This window comes from Schistocerca piceifrons, chromosome 2 (assembly GCF_021461385.2).
Source record: "Schistocerca piceifrons isolate TAMUIC-IGC-003096 chromosome 2, iqSchPice1.1, whole genome shotgun sequence".
Lineage (NCBI taxonomy): Eukaryota > Metazoa > Arthropoda > Insecta > Orthoptera > Acrididae > Schistocerca > Schistocerca piceifrons.
In genome coordinates, this window is record NC_060139.1 from 693,485,564 (window position 1) to 693,504,258 (window position 18,695).

At 40.5% G+C, this 18,695-nt stretch overlaps 1 protein-coding gene across 2 annotated transcripts in view; it reads right to left on the minus strand.

Annotated features, from left to right (window-relative positions):
* Nucleotides 1-18,695, minus strand: part of LOC124777737 (ATP-dependent RNA helicase DHX33) — a 133,600-nt gene that overhangs the window by 72,678 nt on the left and 42,227 nt on the right. For both annotated transcript variants that reach the window (XM_047253237.1, XM_047253238.1), the window contains one exon: nucleotides 5,257-5,422. In XM_047253237.1, coding sequence (XP_047109193.1) covers nucleotides 5,257-5,422 — 166 coding nt within the window. The remainder of the gene's footprint in view (nucleotides 1-5,256; nucleotides 5,423-18,695) is intronic.

Here is an 18,695-nt window from a genome sequence, read left to right on the forward strand (position 1 = left end):
ACCACCCAACAGCAGAACACGGAACTGACCACCCAATAGAGGAACACATTTCTGAACACAACATGCTCAATTCCAATGGTTGCTTCAAAATCCATGCAAGCATCTCTTTGATCATGTAATCCCCTTGGCTTCAATGTCTACTAGCACCCCCGCCCTGCCCAATTTTCATTAATTTCCCACTCACATGCAGTCTCCATCTTCATCTACTCAAACTTCCACTTCCAATACACAACTCCATTTCATAGTCTGCTGCACACAGCTCCTCCTGCATGTGCCCAGATGAACTCATTGGTGCCACAGAAGCTTGTTTAAGTGAGAAGGGCAAAGGAGAAAGTAGGGGAGATAAAACAAGAGAAAGATTTTACTAAAAGATATTGGTGATACTCAAGTACAACCACATCTTTTAGCTGTGAATTAATGGTGCTAGGTGGTGGATGATGATGTGGCTAGTGAAACAAGCACTCAACTATCTGCCATTATTTGCAAAATGTGGTCTGCATCAGGATACTGTCTTCTGTAAACACAAATGGTTTGAATTGCACTATTCAATCTTTACAGAAAGTTTCATTATGTTCACCTCAATGTAAAATACTAAACTACTTTGAAAGCCATTTTATCAATAAACATTTAATTTTCTATGAGTGATCTTCAATTATTTCTGTACATTTTCTTCATAATGGTACTGGAACAGATGGATGCACACGGCTACTTTTCCAATAGGCTGCTTACATGGGCACAAATCACATAACAGGGTTGATCATTTGGGGATATCACATCGTCTGACAAACATTTAGTGAATAATGTGTGAACAAATGACAATCAACTAATGGAATGTGAGAAAAGATCATGGATACTGTACATATTAACAAGCTTAACCCATTAACTTCATAATTTTTATTTCAAATTATGTCCCAAAAATAATATTTCTTCTATAAATGAAAAACATCCTATAATGAATGACATTACATATAGTCACATAAATATGGCTTTTAAAGCTCAAAATAATGAGTTACAGAATTTTGGAAATCAACAATAATAACATCTCAAGTATACTTGTGCAATGGACTTTGACCAGGATATCCTGGGATCTAAGTCATTTTTTAGATTTTGTTTAGCTATGAAGCCTACACATATATTTCACAATGGTTTCCTGTGAACATAAACCTCGGAGGAGTTGGCTGGAGCACAGTGGATGTATTTATCTCGTACCACTGACAAGCCATTGCCATTCAATTGACAAACTGTTGTCCCTTTCAGTCTCTAATGAGGTAACATCACACTCTTCTTCACTTTCTGAGCTGCTGCTAAATTCAATGTCATTATAGCAATCCATTTTTGAAAGAACTGCCTAAACAACAATATAGGAGCGAGTTTGAAAGTGCATATTTTGTTGTCATGTATCCAAAGCTATACACAGTAAAGATGATATCCAGTTGCAACCACCTTAACCAAAACATGACAGCCAGGCTACAAATGTAGTACCAGAAGCTCTCTAGCAGCCGAACACATAACTATCAGTGCTGAAACTGATGCAGGCAGGGTTTTGCTTTTTCAAAGGTCTCTTCTTCTGGCCCAATATACTCGGGATTTTCTGTCAAAATAACAAAAACAAGATAACTCTGGGTTTTATGTTAAGGGGTTAAACAACAACGTTGATCAACAGATTTGAATCTAGCTGCGTTATAACAGAGAGGGTAGATGGAAAGGCATCTTTTCAAACACGCTTGAATGGATAGTTCTAAAAGCACATATAGTTGGATTCACTCAAACCTTCCATGCAGTGTGGTAGAGGTTAATTAAGATTGAATATATACCTCTCATTATGTTTATTTGTGGGCTTAATTTGAACAAAGACGTCATGATGAGTCTGAGACTTGAGAATGATCACACAAACTAGAAAGGCTCTACTTAAAAAGTATAACTGATATTTTATATTAAACACCACAGTATTCCAAAATGATCAAGAACAGACCTACAAACATGAGATGTTCGCAGTGAACTTGACCCAAATATGGGACAACTTAAACATTACCATTACATGATCAATTAGGAGGTCAGCACAAGGGGCTGCTCTCCCCTTTTTTTATTCCACATTTATTTGAAACATAGGCCATCAGAAGTGAAAAAAATTTACCATTCAAAAAGAAACTCATAAAAATGATGAGGACAAGACCTTGGCCTAACAATCAGATAGCCAATGAAAGGTGACTGCAAAAAATTTCTCTAGTTTTTAAGCCTGATTAACCAAACTACAATTCATGAGCTTTGGTCAACTGTCGCTGCCATCATCTGCAGTAGTTTAAACTAGTTGTTGCCTGATACATACAAAGCTGCAGAGTAAAGTTTCTACCAAAGGATAATAGAGCTGGAGAATCCAGTGTCATCCTTATGATTGCCATTCTCGAATCTGCATAACTTTCTAGCACTGAACTTTGTTTTTACTTGGTGTCCAAAGCACACATGTATGGTACTAAATAAGTAACCCTGGTTTCTACTGAAATATTGTGATAAATTATGTAAAGAAATTTCAGCTGTCTTTATTACAACTGAATCTAGATAAGTTATCATAAGCCAAATATTCTGATTTTTTATTACAACTTTATTTCATGGTTACTCTGTAGGCAATGCTCTGTCATGTCCATCTTGTTGACATCATTTTTTTAATATACAGCACACAGCAACAGTTCAAGTGGTTGCTCCCATGTAAATGCTGAAATATTCACAATGAATTCTGTACATATCTGGACATATGTTATGTATCTAAAAAGAAAGATGATGAAACTTACCAAACAAAAGCGCTGGCAGGTCGACAGACACACAAACAAACACAAACATACACAGAAAATTCTAGCTTTCGCAACCATAGCTTTCGCAACCAATGGTTGCCTCGTCAGGAAAGAGGGAAGGAGAAGGAAAGACAAAAGGATATGGGTTTTAAGGGAGAGGGTAAGGAGTCATTCCAATCCCGGGAGCGGAAAGACTTACCTTAGGGGGAAAAAAGGACAGGTATACACTCGCGCACACACACACACATATCCATCCACACATACACAGACACAAGCTTGCTTGTGTGCGCGAGTGTATACCTGTCCTTTTTTCCCCCTAAGGTAAGTCTTTCCGCTCCCGGGATTGGAATGACTCCTTACCCTCTCCCTTAAAACCCATATCCTTTTGTCTTTCCTTCTCCTTCCCTCTTTCCTGACGAGGCAACCATTGGTTGCGAAAGCTAGAATTTTCTGTGTATGTTTGTGTTTGTTTGTGTGTCTGTCGACCTGCCAGCGCTTTTGTTTGGTAAGTTTCATCATCTTTCTTTTTAGATACATTTTTCCCACGTGGAATGTTTCCCTCTACTATATTCATATCATTAATTTGAAGTGGACATATGTTATCCTTCATACGGCATAACATACTATCGGGACACAACAATAATCTCAATTCATTTCTCAGGAGAATGTGTTCTATCTGCCACATTATGCTGTTGGTCTGGCCTCTTCTGCTCAGTCCCAAAGTGTCCTTCAAAACTTGCACTTGAAAGGGTCTGGGATATCATTTTTGCTGCAGGTGTTGTCCTTAAAAAAACTCAGCTGCTTGAGTACAGACAGCAAATAGTTATTGTCAGAAACTGTTCAAGTCCTATGTGTTTATGTTTTGAAGACAGCTCACTTCTGGACAAGATGATGAAAACTTTTTGTGTCCAGGTATCACTCAGTGTGAATTGGCTTCCTATACGCTGAACAACAGAAAGAATAGTTTGTCCTCTATTGTACCAGCACATCTATGATAGGTACTGTGCCATCTCTCTCGCTCTCGATTGCAAATCTGATGTGGGGATGAACACCACTTATGTGATTCACCAATTGTAACAATGCCCTTTCACTGTGAGGCAATGCCAGGTGCGTACTGCCGGGTTACAACTTTGTCCATTGTGTTTCCCCAGTATGGGCTTTCGGCACCAAACAGAAACAAAGACCGAATCTTGAGAGTTAGGGGATGAAAATGCCAATTTTGAATATAGCACCAGCCTTGCATACTGAATGACATTACCCTCTTTCTCCTGTGAACTGATTCTGTCACATACTGCTTGACTCTTCTCACACGTGTAAAACTGACCCATCTCTGGAAGAGTCTCCATTTTATTGCTTCGTGCACACAAGGAGGATACTTTACCATTACTGGCAGTCAGTAGTTTGAATACCCCAAGATGATGACAATGACAGCTGTTTAAAGGTAGAGAATTTTAACTTACAGGAAGTGGTTCAAAAACCAAGAGAATTTAAAACAGTCATTCCAATCTTACGTACTCCACAGACACAAATGTGAAATCATGTCTGAAAAGGAGGCAGATCAATAATGATACAAATGATGTCTATGGGTTATGGAATAAGAATGCACCTAAGAGGGCCAAGAATGTAGACAAGTCATTGGAGCATTCAATTAACAGACAGCAGCTGTTGGTTTCAAAGCAAAAATAAGTTTGACAGAAACTTAATGTTGCAGCCATAGTAAAAAACTGAAAGAAAGAAATGTTTAAATGTTCCAGTGACAATGATATCATCAGAGAGCAAGTAAAGCTCAAGATTGATCCAAGGTAAGATAAAACATCCATGGTCTATCTGTTGCAACCACAACAGCATTTACCTTTAACAATAAGGAACTCAGAGAAAATCTAAGTCTGGACGGATGGTGAGAATTTGAACCACATTCCTCTTGAATGCATGTCCAGTGTCTCAAGTACAGCATCACCCCACTCAGCAGCAGACAGGGAGCCCACAGACAGGGTTCTGTGTCAATTTACACACTAGTTCATATTACCTTCTCTTTACATTATATTTTGAAACAAGTAAGGTTAACTAACATATAAAGAACCTTTGATGTTGAATAGTACTTACATATTAATGGCAGCTCTACTATTCATAAACATGAATTTTGCCATTTCTGAATGAAACCTTTGAAATAATGCTAAAAAAATCTGTATCAAAAATGGTTTTCTTTACTGACAAAATCTACAACAAAGTAAATCCTTGCAACACAAGGCAGTAAAATATTTCCAATCACAGAAAAAAGCACTGAGTATGAAGAAACATAATGTACAAAATAAATGCACAAGTCCCAAAAATATTTGAAATATCCAAAATTTATCATGATTACCAACAAAAGTGTTATGAAGTAGTTTGTTAATTAGGTAACTGGTGTGATTAATTTACATGCCAATGAACAATTTATGAATCAAGTGAACTAGAAGTGACTCCTGCATACCTGAGATAGCTTCTCTGAGCAGCATACCATCAGTTAGGTACTTGAGTTTAGTGTTCTCTGAAGTAACATCTTCAAATCGTACCGTGTAACCAACAATTTCACCTTGCTTTGTGTTCATTTCCTGAGCAACTCTTAGAGAGATAGTAATTGCTGCTACTCGTCTTGGCTGAAATAATAAAATATGGAATTCATACATTTGTTTTCGTATTGTGCTAGAACTTTTGCTTAACTTTCTCAAAATGGTTTAGCCTACAATTTTTGCAGCTACTAGAACTTACCTTTATGTGATGTGTTAAATAAATAGCTACTGTGTCTTGATGAGTCTGAACTAAGACGGCCCTCAACTTGAAGGTTCCTATGCAACTTGAAGGTTCCTATGAACACCACAGTGCATTACCACGCATAGCAATGCAATAGACTTACTCAGACAGTTACAGAGATCATGCAGTTTAATGAGGAATCCAAATCGTGGTGCAACTTGATATTTTTAACATATAAAAATCACTGCCAGAGGTAATAAGTGGTAGAGAAGTCCTATGAATGACCAAGCATTGAACCCCAAACCTTCAGATTTATCATCTGACCATTTAACTCTTAGTCACTGAGCCACACTTACAGTCATACAAATAGCTAAATAACGTATTAGGTACAACATGATGTTACACATAAATAGAAGTTTCAAACTATCCCTATCAATAACACAGCAACCAGTTCCAACTTTATTTATATAGATGCAATTTATAACCTCATGATATTACTGATCAATGCTTGGGAAACTTTGTAGCCTTTTTTGCAATATATGTAGATTAAACTATTAGAAATATTAACAGCTTTTACAATTTTTAGGTAACACCAGGAAGCAGGATACAAAGTCTATTAAACATGAGGTCTTCTCAGACTTTCAGCTAAATCAAGTGGTTATACATTCACAAGCTTTCAGTTATGTGCTCCTCAGTCAGTGTCTGATGTCTTCCTTATGTAGCTGTTGTTCCAGCTGTAGTATTACTTGTGCTCATTCTTTGTCATAATGGGAAATGTTTCTGCCCTGCGTTTGCAGCCCCATTTTAATTTCAAAAAGGTCCAGTTCCATATGGTATTCAGCTATAACTACTGTATCTATTCACATCCACACCTACAAACATATACCACAACCCACTGTACGGTGCATGGTGGAGGATACCTTGTACTATTACTACTACTACTACTACTAGCACCATCACAACCACCACCATGTGGGCTTTCAAAATAATACTGAAGTGCGGAGTCGAGGCCCTCAACTACGTATCCACAGACTTAGAGTTGAAATATCAAAAGTTTTGGCTCGTTTCGTTGTCTAGAGGCTGGGATACGTAGTTGCCGCATTACAAGCCAAATACTGCTGAGTCTACAGTATACAATATGAATAGGCACATGAATCGAATGGCTGAAGGTTCCTAACACTCGGCAATTGCGAATTTATATGCAACATAGTAATTTATAAATGGAAGATTGCAATTAAATAAAATCAGCATGGAATTAACTTAATGACTTTAAATTATGAGTACGATAGCAGCAGTACCTTTTACAATGCCGTTTATTACTGCAAAACACTTACTGATGTCGATGGTCCAGCAATTAAATAAAATATAAGTTGAATAACAGGGAAACAATAGATTCCTACCTCACTTAATTAGTTACGAACAACAACATAGCTTGCGAGATATTCACTTCCAAATGTATACTACATCTTCACTGCAGAAGCCACAAAAGTCTTACAAGTGCACAAGTTGGCACTACACAATATTTCTGTTTCCCACGAATACACGCAAACCGCTCCACTCTCCAAGTCTTTCCTGCAACTGTCCAGAACTCTCCGTGTCCTGTGCAACTGTCCCTCATGCCGTACCATTCAGAACTCCACCTCCATTCACTTTGGTAATTGTCTCCCTTAGTAAAGAGCACTGTGATTGGCAATAGTGCACCCGTCATGTCTCCTAGCCAAAACACACTCACAAACATAATGAAACACATTCGAAATACTGGATTTACATTTAAATAACTTGAAATTAAATAAATATTCCTATGGCTGGACCACAAACACACTCTAACACACATGATTAAATACATAAACAAATCTAATAAACATATATATCAAAGGAATAGAACAGTAGTAAGCCAGTAGCCTAATGTCTCTGTGTTTCCTAAAACACAGTAAATAATTGACCAATTTCTTCTTGAATAGTATCTATCAGATATAAACAAGGAAATAGATGAATAAATATATTTATAAGCATGCTGCTACCGTTTTTTCGTGTAACTGTGGAGTACTTATGACCTGACGTAATTGACAGTAATCGGCCACTTTGACCTTCAATAACTCATGTACTATTCCAGTTAGATGCCTTTAATTTATACCAATTTAGGTTTTACACTAACAGCTTTCTGAAGACACATCAATCGACAAAATCGGATGAACCATTTAGATTTTGGAAATTTGTTGCTGGGTGTTACTTGTATAATTTATCGTCAGATACTAAACTTTAAACTAAAAAAGATATTGAAAATCTGATTACACCATCAGAATCATGGTGCAAATATTGGTGATGTACATGTTTCTTTTTGAGGTATCATGATTCATCTGGCTACTATTAATTTCTATACGAACTGTGAAATGTCTGCCATTGCGGTTTCACAAAGTCCACCATCTTTGGCACTCCTGGGATGTCTCCTTCATGGACACAGCGTCACCACGGAATTCCCAGCCATGCAGTCGCTGGACCATGCGCTGGGATTACCCTCTTGTCCGGCACCATGGGGTCGACATGCTGGGCGGCCTGCGGGGCCATGCCAACTCCGAACTTAGAATATTTTCAGGGCACCACAATTCGCTCGTTGCCTCCCTATGTCTCTGTTAGAGCCATAATATCTCGTCTTATCGTTCTACAGTTGGCTTCAAATGAAGGTCCTCTAAATTCTCTCAATAGTGCTCTGAGAAACGAATGTTGTCTTCCCTTCCGTTTTATCGCCCTTTCCCGGGGTACTCCTTAGTACTTAGCACCAGTGACACTACAACTGGTATCATGGTTATACTAGTATAAGGCCAGCAGATGTTCTACGTACTGGTTCCCTTGGTTCCCACTAATCAGCTTTTGTGAATGCAGAATCTTGTGTTTCAATATCACCATTTCACTAAAATGCTGTTACCATTCTACTGATAACTGTCAAAAACACTGGAATGTGACCATTGCTACAACCCTGTACATTATTCCTGGATATGCATTGTGGTACCAGGCCACAGGCGCTCTACACTCAAGTACTCCACAAATGGTATCTGCATAGGCCAGCACCAGAGTCTGTCCACGACTTGTGCACACTGAATGTTACCCGCTGCACTGTCTATTGGAGCTATCCTCTATATAAGGACAGTGTGACAGGCACCCACCCTCAGATTGAGATCTACTGCTTATGATAACATTTCTATTTTTTGAATGTTGGGCTCCATAAGGTTCCCTTTCTGTGCAGCGACTGTGGAATGTAAAATTATAAAGAACGTAGCAACCCGTCATGGAAACATAATTTATTTATATTGTTGCAAATCGATTCCGACTGGTATCAGTCATCATCGGTGTACTTTTTAACCGATACATGTCATAAATAAAAGTACTTTTTTATCATGATAGAAATCTGCCAAGACAATACTTTTACTTATGGCATGTATCGGTTAAAAAATACACCGATGATGACTGGTATCAGTCGAAATCGAGTTGCGACAAGATAAATAAATTATGTTTCGTGACTGGTTACTACATTCTTTATAATTTCTATGTTTGTTATTTACTTGAATGTTGATGAACAAACTTTTGTTGTTTGTGGCCACAACACTGTTTGTGTCTAGCATTGCGACGCAGCTGGTGATGAATGTGGTGTTTACTCCCATAGACTCAGTCTATTTGGTTGTTCCATCAGTCCTCATGTACACTTTTTTGTTTTTTGGTGTCACTGATGAAAACATGTGTAAGGCTATGTTCCTTTCTTGGAATTCCTCTCGGATTTATCAGTTGATGTCGCAGTTAGCACCATTCCAGGAACCGGAGTCACTTTTATTCAACGTAACGTATAAGTTGTGGTCCAATGATCACCGTAAGTGCACAAATGTCAATGACACATATGTCGAGTTTTATCATTGTCATATACAGCCCCACCAGACCTACAAGGCTTGGGCACCCAAACTCTGCGGCCTCAGTCACAAATGTCAGTTTGCTACCGATGTTCATCATGATTCCCATGTTGATTTTATTGTCCATAACACTTAGAGAAAGCTTTTGACAAAGTTGACTGGAATACTCTCTTTCAAATTATGAACGTGGCAGGGGTAAAATACAGGGAGCAAAAGGCTATTTACAATTTGTACAGAAAACAGATGGCAGTTATAAGAGTTGGGGGGGGGGGGGGGGGGGTCATGAAAGGGAAGCAGTGGTTGGGAAGGGAGTGAGACAGGGTTGTAGCCTATCCCCAATGTTATTCAATCTGTATATTGAGCATGCAGTAAAGGAAACAAAAGAAAAATTCAGATTAGGAATTAAAATCCATGGAGAAGAAATAAAAACTTTGAGGTTCGCCAATGACATTGTAATTCTGTCAGAGACAGCAAAGGACCTGGAAGAGCTGAACGGAATGGACAGTGTGTTAAAAGGAGGATATAAGATGAACATCAACAGAAGCAAAACGAGGATAATGGAATGTAGTCGAATTAAAGTGGGTGATGCTGAGGGAATTAAATTAGGAAATGAGAGGCTTAAAGTAGTAAATGAATTTTGCCATTTGGGGAGCAAAATAACTGATGATGGTCGAAGTAGAGAGGATATAAAATGTAGACTGGCAATAGCAAGGAAAGCATTTCTCAAGAAGAGAAATTTGTTAACAACGAGTATAGAATTAAGTGTCAGGAAGTCGTTTCTGAAAGTATTGGTATGGAGTGTAGGCATCTATGGAAGTGAAACGTGGATGATAAATAGTTTGGACAAGAAGAGAATAGAAGCTTTCAAAATGTGGTGCTACAGGAGAATGCTGAAGATTAGATGGGTAGAGCACATAACTAATGAGGAGGTATTGAATAGAATTGAGGAGAAGAGGAGTTTGTGGCACAACTTGACTAGAAGAAGGGATCGGTTGGTAGGACATGTTCTGAGGCATCAAGGGATAACCAATTTAGTATTGGAGGGAAGTGTGGAGGGTAAAAATCGTAGAGGGAGACCAAGAGATGAATACACTAGACAGATTTAGAAGGATGTAGGTTGCAGTAGGTACTGGGAGATGAAGAAGCTTGCACAGGATAGAGTAGCATGGAGAGCTGCATCAAACCAGTCTCCGGACTGAAGACCACAACAACAACATAACATAATCATTCACCTAGCTTTGGACAAGGAGGTGTTTAAGTGTGTACTGCAACGCAAGAATCCATCTTTGGTTGAGGTGTTGAGTATTGCCCAATCTTTCGAGGTATCTCGTGCTGCTGGGGATCAGATTCAGGCTTTGTGTGACATCACAGTAGTGGCTCCTGTTTCTGGTCGTCAGTCATCAGTTAGTTGTTGGGGGGAGGATGATGTGGCATCAGTACAAAATGCAGCCTCCATGCCACACTAGACAGTGACATGCCAAACAACAACAATCACCATAGCAGCAGCGGCGTTCTTATCTTGCCCATACTGTTTCGTGTAAGATGACAGGGCTGCGTACCCTAACTGCTGAGTGACTTGCAACAACTGTAAGAAAAAAGGACATATAGTGTCTGTGTGTTGTTCCCAGCTCTGCAGATAGGGATAGGGATGTTAAGTTGGTGTCTCTAGTGCTTATGAATAACAACAAACTGTTTATCAAAGTGCAAGCAATGAACAAGTGGACATGATATGGATGCCAACAATTTGTTTGTTCTGGATGTTTTCAATGCTTTTGGTTTTTCCATTGTAGATAACGTGCACCTCATTTCTGACCATGTCCCTTACCAGTGTAGATTCTCTGTGTTCTGAGTCTCATCTCTTTTTCAGATGGGATAGGTTGTGTCACTAATTTTACAGCCTACATTACCTTCAAACCTACAGTGCACCCATGCTTGTTCCAGGTGCGTCCTATTCCATTGGCTTTGCTCAATCAACTGAAATCAGAATTGGACAGGCAGATGTCATTGGGAATCTTACTGTCTGTTATGTCTAGTGAGTGGTCTACACTATCGTGGTAGTTCACAAAACCAAACGGTCAGCTTTGCCTCTGCAGTGACTTTAAAGTTTTTGTTAATGCTCAATCTATCACTGCCACCTACTCAAGAGAGTCGTTGGCCAGACTCAATGGAGGGCCAGTTTTTCTCTAAAACTGATTTATTTGAAGCTTATCTATAGGTTCCATTGGATGATGTTTTAAAAATGCCCCTTCTGATTAACACTCCTATCAGGCTGTACCAATATCAGTGCCTCCCATTCGGTGTGACTAACACCCCTAAGATTTTTCAGCATTTTCTGGAACAACTGAGAATGGCTGTTTCAGATTGCATCAACTATCTCAGTGACATCGCCATGATGGGTGCATCCATGGAAGAGTATTTATGCACGTTATTCACAGTCTTACATACTGTAGGGTTGACGTGCAACTTGACCAAGTCCCACTTTTGTAGCCATCCATTGTGTATTTGGGGCTTCAGGTTTCTCAGGATCGTGTAATGCCTTTACATCATCATGTCATCGATGTCACGGTACTGCCTTGCTATTCTGAAGTCAAAGAACACAGAGTGTTTTTAGGGAAGATTGTCTGCTATCATAAATTCATTCTAGGTGCAGCCAAGATGGCCCATCCTCGTTACAAATTGCTCCACAAGGATGTCCTTTCTAGTGGACACTGGCCTGCAAACTCACGTTCACACCTCAGAAACCTAAATTACATTCTGCTCCTTGTTTGGGTGCCTTCCAAACTGGCCATCACCTGCTCTTGGCAACAGACACCTTTCAGTATGGCCTTGGGGCTGTTCTTGCACACTGCTATGAGGATGGTTTCAAACATATGATAGCTTATGCTTCAAAAACACTCAACTCCATTCAGCAGTGCTACTCCCGAGTTGAAAAGAAAGTGCTTGTTAACACCTACACCATCAAAAAGTTTCATGTGTTCATGTACGGGTCTCAAGTTCCACATCATTACTGACCACAAGCCTTTGGTTTCATTGTTTAATCCTTCTTACATTCTGCTCCTTGTTTGGGTGCCTTTCAAACTGGCCATCACCTGCTCTTGGCAACAGACACCTTTCAGTATGGCCTTGGGGCTGTTCTTGCACACTGCTATGAGGATGGTTTCAAACATATGATAGCTTATGCTTCAAAAACACTCAACTCCGTTCAGCAGTGCTACTCCCGAGTTGAAAAGAAAGTGCTTGTTAACACCTACATCATCAAAAAGTTTCACGTGTTCATGTACGGGTCTCAAGTTCCACATCGTTACTGACCACAAGCCTTTGGTTTCATTGTTTAATCCTTCTGCTTTATTGCTTGACAAAGCAGCACATTGCCTCCATTGTTGGGCCATGTTTTTGCCTCGCTACAATAATTAAATATATTTTCAGCATACTGCATAGCATGCCAATGCCGACATGCTGTCTTGGCTTCCAATGGTGCCAGGTCCACTTTTGAACAGAATGAGCTCCTTAGCTCCTTTGTTTTCATTTAATTGTTAAAGTGCATCATACAGTGGAAGGGTTTCATATTATGGGTTCCCAGATGGCAGCTCCTGTTGTTGCCAATTCGGTTTTGCACCTCGTTCAGCATGGTTTGCCAGATAGGCCTCCAGACAGTGTTTTTGAACCTTTACATAACTATTTTGCCCTCCATCATCAGCTTTTGGTGTTTGATGGTGTTGTTCTCTCAGCTAATGACAGACTGTCTCTCAGGGTTGGACCCCTGCCAAACTAGGGTGGGACGTGCTTCAGCAATTACATCAGGAACATTGGGAGGTCTCTTGCATCAAGTCACTGGCCTGTCAATATTCGTTTTGGCCTGGCACTGAGGATGACATTGTGCCTCTTGTTGCAGCCTGCGCTCTGTGTGCAACACAACAAGCGACACCACGAGTGATGCTTTCTGTATGACCACATTGCAGCATCCTTTGGAATGTGTCCATGTTGATTTTGTGGGTCTCTTAATAAATTCTTACTGGTTGTTGGTTGTCAATGCTTTCTTGAAATTTCCATACGTTATCCGCTGTCCTTCCATGTCAGCTGTGGTTACTGTACAGGCCCTCTCCGAAGTTTTTTTCTATTGAATGATTGCCATCGACAATGGTCCACAGTTTGCGCCTCAGGTCTTCCGCAATTTCTGTGCCCATCAAGACATTTGCCACATCACTGCTCTGTTACACCCGCAATACTCAAGGTCCAAATGAAGAAGTAATTTATGGACTCTTTGAGGGATGCCACCTTGATACACTTCTTGAGCTCCTACAGGTTTACGATAGTGAGAGATCAGAGTTCGGCCGAGATGCTCCATAGTTGCCAGCGATGTACTGTCCTGCCCATTGGCATGGCGCTGCCATGGTTTGTTCCTGGCTCCATGTGATTCGGCCACCCCCCCAAACTGGATTCTGGCAGTGGCCTCTGTATGGTGCACATCGGTGAGGGGCTAGTGGTGCACCACCATGATCAGCTGCATCCTCATACCACAGCAAAGGCCATGGATCTACTGCCGCAGCCTTCGCCTTCTCCCTTAGTGCCTGTCCAGGCCTAACTGCACATCCCTGCTGTGGGGGCAGACCTGCCCTCTTTGTGGATATCACCAATTCCTGCCTCACCTCTGGGGTATGGTGCCTGGGCTATGCTACCAACCAGCTCCGTGATGCTTCATTGCCACCTGTGCTTCTGCCACCAGCTAGACCGGCACTGTAGGATCCTTCACCATCAGCATTCCTGGTGCCCCCACCTGAGTGGCCAACGCCTTCAGTATCTTTCCACCAGGACCCAGATGTTGAGTTGTTACCAATGCCCCTAAAATCAGTTGTCCCTTGCGTTACTTTGCAGGGGATTCTGGTCCGGAATTCCTTCCATCACTGCCGTACTCACCTGCTGTGGAGGACATGGATGTGACAACAGTCATCCCAATGCCTGCATCAGTGGAGTGATCATTCCCCAAGAGGTGCTGTAACCCTGTACATTCTTGGTTACATATCATGGCACCTGTCTGCCAGCACACTGCACTCAAATACTCTATCAACGGCATCTCCATGGGCTTGCCACCAGAAGCCACCTGCAACTCGTGCACATTACACAACACACGTTGTGTCATCTATCTGAGCATGGCAGGTGACCACCCTCAGTTTGTGTTCTATGGCTTATGGTACCGATTCTATGTTTGTTGTTTACTTGAATATGGATCTATAAACTTCTGTTCTTTGTGGCTGCACTACCGTGTCTAGCACTACAAAAATCACTATCTTTAAACAACCTCTTACTGTTCTGTGACTCGTTTAGGTCATTGCACCCACCAAGTCTGTTGCTTTCCACATAGAGAAATTTGTGACTTTAAATATTTCCTGAGTACTTCTTTGGACCCAGAGACATGATGATTCATATGCTTTTATGTTGAGTAGAGTGTTAAATTTGGTGCCAATTACAGTTGCTGTCAGTCCTATAGGTTAATCTACAATATAGTAGTACACCTGTTTTAGTCCTCCAGTCTCTGCATTGTAGCAATATTCAGTTCAAGACAAATGAAAGAATTCAACATGATAAATGAAGTAGAGTAACAAGAAAAGCTTTCACTCAACACTCAACAATTTTCTTGAAGCGTGAATTTGATATCAGCAGGCAAGGAAAATTTTGCTCTGAAGCTTTCTGTCACTCATCTTTCTTTCACTGTGACTTTTTTATGCCTACTAAACAACAGCTAAATTAAGACCCATAATGGAGCCCAATTTTGATAGCTTTCTTAACTATTAAGTCCCTGTGAAGCAGTCTTGTCCATCCAAGATCAAACAAATATTGCTATCCAAGGTTTGTTCACTGATCATGATTTATTCAGAACGAATTTTCACTCTGCAACATGCCTTGAGGTGGTTTGAAACTTTCTAGCGGATTAAAACTATGTGCTGGACTAAGACTCAAATTAGGACATCTGCTTTTTGTGGGCAAGTGCACTACCAATTGAACTATCACTCATGACCCGCCCTCACAACTCCACTTCTGCCATATCTTATCTCCTGCTTTCTAAACTTCACAGAAAGTCTCCTACATACCTACTGGCCCCTACCACTTGACTCACAGTTACTTTAATCGAAATACAGGTATGCTTTCTTGGCCACTTATGGATTCAGCCCTGTGGATCAGTTCCCTCAAAACACTGCTGTGTTGCCCTGCATGGTGGTAGCTGGATATATGTAAATACAAGTCAGCATGTATCAGTTTCCTTCATCATGCCCTGGTATGATATCTTGCTTGTTCCATACACCAATGTGAAAAATTGAAAGTAGATGTATTTCCCTGCCTACATGGTGAACTTTCTCATGGATGTTGTTGGCGTGATCAACAAATTTATTCAGGAAATTCCTGACATGTGGCCACATAATGAAGATTTTGTCAATATATCTACAGAAATCAGTGGGTTGGAGCTCCGTGACTTCAGTAGCAACTGCCTCAAAATGTTCCATGTGTATATTCACTATTCCTGGGACATGTTGCACTGAAATTAAGAGTAGACAAGAATGTGTTAAAAAATCTCACTGCTGGCAACTTGAAGTATTGTGCTAGTAATATCACAGAATCATTCGGAGGCACTGGGGGTGAATAATAAAAGTTATAGCAACACTCACCATCACGTAATCCTCGCAGGGTCAGATTCATTCAGAGAGCAAGTGATGGCACATTGGGGTGCAATTGGTTTACTCTGTGGCAAACAAGTTCTTCAGAAGAGCAACTAATAACAAATATTTATCACAAATTCCTTGTGTGTTGGTACTTCAATAGTATTCAGAGTTTCCAGCTGTGTCAAGTGGTTTACAATCCATGAACTTTCTACCATGTGTTCCTCAATACTTGTCAACTTATGGCTGATGTGTGGTTGCTGCTGTCACCCTTATATAGCACCACTACTGCGTGTGACATCATTGGTGCCCAGTCCAATGCCATAAAAGGTGATGTTTCGGTTACAAAATTGCCATTTCCACTTTGAACTTTCAATGGCCATGTCTCAAGCTGTGCTGAGCTGCAGACCTCCACCCGTTTTGAAGGTGTTTTCAGAGATTTTGATCACCATCACTTCTTTTATGAGCCAATCCCAGAGACAATTGTTTTATCGAATTTGATTTGGTGCCGGTTTATCGGATTACGCTCTGCTACAGCTGATTTCTTGGGATACAATAAATGGAAAGAGGGCTTCATTCTTATGAGTCCTCAGTGAAATGATTTGCAAAATTTGTTGGTTATTGTAGCTTTTTTTTTTTTTTTGAAAACTTTCTGTAAGTGGCTCAGTGCGTTTCGCAGATTTTCAACGCCTGAAACAGTTTCTGTTAGGTGCTCCACGTCCTTAGAACAGAACATTTCTGCTATGGGTGCTGGTAGCATGCAGACACCAGTCCGGGCCGACAGATTTTCGGTAAGCACTGTGGCTGAGACATTCGTCTGCTTTCTGGTGGACAAGTATGTCCAGATATAGCAAGGAACTATCTGTCTCTACCTCCATTGTGAACTTAAATGTGGTCATGGATATTGCCAATGTGATCCAAGAACTCTTACAGCTTGTCATGTCCATGAGGTCAGACAACAAATGTATTGTTGACATACCGATAAAAGTAACTAAGCTTTGCAGGAGCCGTATTTAGGGCAATGTCTTCAGGATACTCTATGAACACGTCGGCTATAAATAGAGCTAACAGGTTTCCCATCACAATCTTGTTCGTCTAGTTAAAATATCCTCCACCATAAACAAGGTGACATTACTGTGTGCTTAAATAACTCCACAAAAGTGTCTTCAAGTTACTGGGAGAGCAGATCTATAGAGGCTTTGATGGTACTGTACATGAATAGATGTAACATCAAAGCTGACCATTATTTCTCCTTCTCGAAGATGCAGGCATTTGATTCAATTGAGGAAGTCGATCGTATTCTTTATGTGGTGTGGACAGTGACCAACATGCAGAGTAAGGAGGCTGGTCACGTTTTGTGAGCCTGTGACTCGGCAGTCCAATCCTTGTCACAATGTCCCATACTGGTGTGGTAGGTGGTCGATGTTCCTGATGGAGGAGATTTTTAATGATACTCCAATTCAGTGAAGACCATTTGAGAAGCTCCAACACCTTCCCCATTATTCTGGATGTTGGGTCCCATGATTAGTATGTCTCCTCCTCCAGCATCAACTGAATCTTCACATCATAAGTGGCTTGTTTCATTATGACCACTGCACTGCATTATCAGCTGACAGGACTATGATGAGAGGGTCGTTGCAGAGCTCATGAAGGCTATTATCTCAGCTCTCATTATGTCCTGCACTGGCAGCTCGGATTTTGAAAGAATATGGCTCGTTTCTCGACAAACTTCTTCTGGCATTTCACTGGGAATCTTGTGAACTGTTTGTTCTACAATACTTATTGTACCAGCAAAAGGGATACTACCTTATATGGTACTGGACTGTGCACCACTGACATCACAGGCGACAGTGGTACAATATAAGGATGGCAGCAGTAACCATATGTCTGTCACAACTTGACATTGGCCGAGGATTACTAGGTTGAATCTTGTGAACTGTAAAGCAATTGATGCGACTGGAAGCCCGAGAGCATTTAATGAGTAAGATAATCTGGTCCAAACACCACTGTAGACAGGCCAGAGAGCTAGGAAGCTTAGTCTTCCTAACCTACAGCTTCAGCAACAGTTTGCCACAGAAGAGTTTCTTCTCCTCATAGAGATAGTCAGTGGCAGCTCGCGAGTATAAATCCTGGGTGTTCATAGATTTTTAGATTCAGAAAACTTTGAGAGTGTGAAATTAATAGCACCTGCTGTATAATTGTTATGCTTATCAATATGTTTATACAATTTCAGCCATTGCCAATAATAAAAACAACAGTGATAATATAATAATAATAATATGCATATCTTATCTAACAAAAGAAAGAATTGTTTTGTGGAATTTTATTGTTTTGTACATAATTAAGTACAGTTTAGGAGGTCGGAGTGGCCGTGCGGTTCTAGGCGCTACAGTCTGGAACCGAATGACCGCTACAGTCGCAGGTTCGAATCCTGCCTCGGGCATGGATGTGTGTGATGTCTTTAGGTTAGTTAGGTTTAATTAGTTCTAAGTTCTAGGCAACTGATGACCTCAGAAGTTAAGTCGCATAGTGCTCAGAGCCATTTTTGAACAGTTTAGGACAATAACAAAATAATATGTAAGGTTTCACAACTCTCCTCTCACATTTCTGTGAAAGCGGGAGTTTTCATACTT